The 6348-nt window shown below is 47.7% G+C and overlaps 1 protein-coding gene across 7 annotated transcripts in view; it reads right to left on the bottom strand.

The window, feature by feature from the left end:
* Positions 1-226: 226 nt before the first annotated feature.
* The window catches only part of foxp2 (forkhead box P2), a 114900-nt gene continuing 108778 nt past the window's right edge, over positions 227-6348 (bottom strand). For all 7 annotated transcript variants that reach the window (XM_072454842.1, XM_072454845.1, XM_072454846.1 and 4 more), the window contains one exon: positions 227-960. In XM_072454842.1, coding sequence (XP_072310943.1) covers positions 804-960 — 157 coding nt within the window. In that variant the 3' untranslated portion in view covers positions 227-803. The remainder of the gene's footprint in view (positions 961-6348) is intronic.

Here is a 6348-nt window from a genome sequence, read left to right as displayed (position 1 = left end):
TCAGCCTTTTTCAACTAAAATCGATAAAACGATCAAAGACTCGGAGCAAACCGTTTTGGTTCTTTTTCACTTTTTGTCTCTCTTTCTTTCTCTCTTTTTTTTTGGACAGCTGCAAAAACAGTCTCGGTATTGACGTTCTGTGTTTGGGGAATGGCATTTACAGTTGGTGGGGCTGAAATGTATCTGGAAATCATAGTAATAAAAAGCTGAAAATAATCATCATAAGAATAATAATAATACTGTTTTATAATAGCAACATACAGGCAGTGACACAAAGTTCTGAGACGACTCCTGTGCAAATGAGAACAGAGCAACAACTTGAATTGAACCAGCAATTGTCTCTAGACATTAACGACTACTGAGGGTTTTGGATTATTCACAAACATAAAACGTCTTCCTTTTTGGCAGTATATGAGGCCGCTAGCTTTCAGCTCGACATGTTGTTCATCTGTGTTTTCCCCCTTCATAAGTCCATCTTTATCCTGTGTGGCCACGCCCTCTCGGAACCAGAGTTTGTCAGACATTTCATGCCTGCGGTGTTTGGGGCGTCCGGAGGGCTGCGGGACAGTTCCTCGGGACGGTTCCTTGGGAGAGTTCCTCGGGACAGTTCCTCGGGACAGTTCCTCAGGACGGTTCCTCGGGAGAGTTCCTCGGGACAGTTCCTCGGGACAGTTCCTCAGGACAGTCTCCGTCCGGGTGCATGCTCAATAAATAGTCCGAGTGGTGCGAGTCAGCTGTGGTTCTGTGGAGTGGTTTTTTAGGAGGTCTGTGAGGAGGGCGCGGCGGGTGGAGGACGGGGGGCCCTAGTCACTCCAGGTCCGGCCCTCCTCCGATAAGTTCCCCTCGTCCAGGTCGCGCTCCTCCTCCAGCTCTGGACTGTGGTTGGCCGTCGTCACCAGTGACATCGGACAGTCCTCGTCATCCATGTTGAGAGGCTCCTCCTTCACGTGAATCTGAGGCCTGCGGGCGACACATTTACAGTTAAGTTTGTATTTTATGACTTCATTAAAATCCATTCAACACCGTTTTTTACTACATTTTTCTGCCACGTCTTTGGCTGCACAAAGAGTGGTCTAATATCCATTATATGCATTTTCTTTTCCCAAATAACAAGCGTGTTGTTTGGCAGACGCTAATTCGACACGATGCCTCATGTCTCTACTGTAAGTAAGTGCATCAAAAATGCATGAAAAGCCGGGCCCCTGTAAGGCCGATAAGCTGTGATGTTCCAGGCATGTTTGGCATTTAAAAGTTTACTGATGACACCAGGTTGAAATACATGAAAAAGAAAAAAGGGAAAGAAAAAAAAAAAAAACAGGCCACATGATAAATAATGGAGAATTTCTCATCCCTGATCCCCCCGGAGCCACGGCAGAGGAGAGGCTTTTTTATCTAGTTAATAGAAAGCACAGCCACTCGTTAATATGCAGGGGCCGTGCATGTCGCTCCTCAAGAGGAAAAAACAGCCGCTACGTTCTGCCATTAATCAACTTCAGCCGCGGCAGTGCGCTCGGACACCATGATACATGTTTTTAACTCCAAATGGATGAATATCTTTAGCCACTGTCAATAAGCAGCGGGCCGGAGCTGAGCCGTGGCGCTCCGGACGCCTCCCGCCGTCAGCACAACACAGCAGTGGGCGTGAGAGGAGGTGTCGGGCCCCTAACAAGAAGAATAACACTGTCATATACAAACAAGGCGCATGGCGACGAGAGGCCAGAGTCACGAGAGGGGTTCCAACCACAATGATAAATCTGACAAAAACTAATTATTTCTGACACGTCGGACGCATGAGAAAATCCCCTCGGACTTTGAAGGAGGAGAGAGAGAGAGAGGGGGGGAGAGGGAGGAGAGAGGAGAGGAGGAGAGAGGAGAGGAGGAGAGAGGAGAGGGGAGGAGAGAGAGGCAGGAGAGAGGAGAGGGGAGAGAGAGGAGAGGGAGGAAAGAGAGGGGAGAGGGGGGAGGAGAGAGAGAGGAGAGAGGGAAGAGAAGAAGGAGACAGGGAAGAGAGGGAGGAGACAGGGGAGAGAGGGAGGAGAGAGAGGAGAGAGAAGAGAGAGGAGAGGAGCAGGCCCTTTAATGTGAACAGGATTTGAAAAAGTACAGATGACTTTTGATATTCCACAGCCAAAATACTGTAAATGTGCTGAAGCTGTGGGACGAACGAGGGAGACAAATGTGAGGGAGAGAGAGGCGGGAGGAGTTCCACCTGAACTACAGCGACAGAACCATGAACTACAGCGACAGAACCATGAACTACAGCGACAGAACCATGAAATACAGCGACAGAACCATGAACTACAGCGACAGAACCATGAACTACAGTGACAGAACCATGAACTACAGCGACAGAACCATGAAATACAGCGACAGAACCATGAACTACAGCGACAGAACCATGAACTACAGTGACAGAACCATGAACTACAGCGACAGAACCATGAAATACAGCGACAGAACCATGAACTACAGCGACAGAACCATGAACTACAGCGACAGAACCATGAACTACAGCGACAGAACCATGAAATACAGCGACAGAACCATGAACTACAGCGACAGAACCATGAACTACAGTGACAGAACCATGAACTACAGCGACAGAACCATGAACTACAGCGACAGAACCATGAACTACAGCGACAGAACCATGAACTACAGCGACAGAACCATGAAATACAGCGACAGAACCATGAACTACAGCGACAGAACCATGAACTACAGCGACAGAACCATGAACTACAGCGACAGAACCATGAAATACAGCGACAGAACCATGAACTACAGCGACAGAACCATGAACTACAGTGACAGAACCATGAACTACAGCGACAGAACCATGAACTACAGTGACAGAACCATGAACTACAGCGACAGAACCATGAAATACAGCGACAGAACCATGAACTACAGCGACAGAACCATGAACTACAGCGACAGAACCATGAACTACAGCGACAGAACCATGAAATACAGCGACAGAACCATGAACTACAGCGACAGAACCATGAACTACAGCGACAGAACCATGAACTACAGCGACAGAACCATGAAATACAGCGACAGAACCATGAACTACAGCGACAGAACCATGAACTACAGTGACAGAACCATGAACTACAGCGACAGAACCATGAACTACAGCGACAGAACCATGAACTACAGCGACAGAACCATGAAATACAGCGACAGAACCATGAACTACAGCGACAGAACCATGAACTACAGCGACAGAACCATGAAATACAGCGACAGAACCATGAACTACAGTGACAGAACCATGAACTACAGCGACAGAACCATGAAATACAGCGACGGAACCATGAACTACAGCGACAGAACCATGAACTACAGCGACAGAACCATGAACTACAGCGACAGAACCATGAAATACAGCGACAGAACCATGAACTACAGCGACAGAACCATGAACTACAGTGACAGAACCATGAACTACAGCGACAGAACCATGAACTACAGCGACAGAACCATGAACTACAGCGACAGAACCATGAAATACAGCGACAGAACCATGAACTACAGCGACAGAACCATGAACTACAGCGACAGAACCATGAAATACAGCGACAGAACCATGAACTACAGCGACAGAACCATGAAGCACTGGGACAGAACCATGAAATACAGCGACAGAACCATGAACTACAGCGACAGAACCATGAAGCACTGGGACAGAACCATGAACTACAGCGACAGAACCATGAAGCACTGGGACAGAACCATGAACTACAGCGACAGAACCATGAAGCACTGGGACAGAACCATGAAGCACTGGGACAGAACCATGAACTACAGCAACAGAACCATGAAGCACTGGGACAGAACCATGAACTACAGCGACAGAACCATGAAATACAGCGACAGAACCATGAACTACAGCGACAGAACCATGAAATACAGCGACAGAACCATGAACTACAGCGACAGAACCATGAACTACAGCGACAGAACCATGAAATACAGCGACAGAACCATGAACTACAGCGACAGAACCATGAACTACAGCGACAGAACCATGAAATACAGCGACAGAACCATGAACTACAGCGACAGAACCATGAACTACAGCGACAGAACCATGAACTACAGCGACAGAACCATGAAGCACTGGGACAGAACCATGAACTACAGCGACAGAACCATGAAGCACTGGGACAGAACCATGAAGCACTGGGACAGAACCATGAACTACAGCAACAGAACCATGAAGCACTGGGACAGAACCATGAACTACAGCGACAGAACCATGAAATACAGCGACAGAACCATGAACTACAGCGACAGAACCATGAAATACAGCGACAGAACCATGAACTACAGCGACAGAACCATGAACTACAGCGACAGAACCATGAAATACAGCGACAGAACCATGAACTACAGCGACAGAACCATGAACTACAGCGACAGAACCATGAAATACAGCGACAGAACCATGAACTACAGCGACAGAACCATGAACTACAGCGACAGAACCATGAAATACAGCGACAGAACCATGAACTACAGCGACAGAACCATGAAATACAGCGACAGAACCATGAACTACAGCGACAGAACCATGAAATACAGCGACAGAACCATGAACTACAGCGACAGAACCATGAAGCACTGGGACAGAACCATGAAATACAGCGACAGAACCATGAACTACAGCGACAGAACCATGAAGCACTGGGACAGAACCATGAACTACAGCGACAGAACCATGAAGCACTGGGACAGAACCATGAACTACAGCGACAGAACCATGAAGCACTGGGACAGAACCATGAAGCACTGGGACAGAACCATGAACTACAGCAACAGAACCATGAAGCACTGGGACAGAACCATGAACTACAGCGACAGAACCATGAAATACAGCGACAGAACCATGAACTACAGCGACAGAACCATGAAATACAGCGACAGAACCATGAACTACAGCGACAGAACCATGAACTACAGCGACAGAACCATGAAATACAGCGACAGAACCATGAACTACAGCGACAGAACCATGAACTACAGCGACAGAACCATGAAATACAGCGACAGAACCATGAACTACAGCGACAGAACCATGAACTACAGCGACAGAACCATGAAATACAGCGACAGAACCATGAACTACAGCGACAGAACCATGAACTACAGCGACAGAACCATGAAATACAGCGACAGAACCATGAACTACAGCGACAGAACCATGAACTACAGCGACAGAACCATGAAATACAGCGACAGAACCATGAACTACAGCGACAGAACCATGAACTACAGCGACAGAACCATGAAATACAGCGACAGAACCATGAACTACAGCGACAGAACCATGAACTACAGCGACAGAACCATGAAATACAGCGACAGAACCATGAACAACGGCGACAGAACCATGAACTACAGTGACAGAACCATGAACTACAGCGACAGAACCATGAACTACAGCGACAGAACCATGAACTACAGTGACAGAACCATGAACTACAGCGACAGAACCATGAACTACAGCGACAGAACCATGAACTACAGCGACAGAACCATGAACTACAGTGACAGAACCATGAACTACAGCGACAGAACCATGAACTACAGCGACAGAACCATGAACTACAGCGACAGAACCATGAAGCACTGGGACAGAACCCTGAACTACAGCGACAGAACCATGAACTACAGCGACAGAACCATGAACTACAGCGACAGAACCATGAAGCACTGGGACAGAACCATGAAGCACTGGGACAGAACCATGAACTACAGCGACAGAACCATGAAGCACTGGGACAGAACCATGAAGCACTGGGACAGAACCATGAACTACAGCGACAGAACCATGAAGCACTGGGACAGAACCATGAAGCACTGGGACAGAACCATGAACTACAGCAACAGAACCATGAAGCACTGGGACAGAACCATGAACTACAGCGACAGAACCATGAAATACAGCGACAGAACCATGAACTACAGCGACAGAACCATGAAATACAGCGACAGAACCATGAACTACAGCGACAGAACCATGAACTACAGTGACAGAACCATGAACTACAGCGACAGAACCATGAACTACAGCGACAGAACCATGAACTACAGCGACAGAACCATGAAGCACTGGGACAGAACCCTGAACTACAGCGACAGAACCATGAACTACAGCGACAGAACCATGAAGCACTGGGACAGAACCATGAAGCACTGGGACAGAACCATGAACTACAGCGACAGAACCATGAAGCACTGGGACAGAACCATGAAGCACTGGGACAGAACCATGAACTACAGCGACAGAACCATGAAGCACTGGGACAGAACCATGAAGCACTGGGACAGAACCAT

Source organism: Eucyclogobius newberryi, unplaced genomic scaffold (assembly GCF_026437365.1).
Source record: "Eucyclogobius newberryi isolate DKJ021-1_F unplaced genomic scaffold, fEucNew1.0.hap1 SCAF_2, whole genome shotgun sequence".
NCBI classification, from domain to species: Eukaryota; Metazoa; Chordata; class Actinopteri; order Gobiiformes; family Gobiidae; genus Eucyclogobius; species Eucyclogobius newberryi.
The sequence above is the reverse complement of the archived record's forward strand: the minus strand, read 5'-3'. Positions and strand labels throughout refer to the sequence as shown.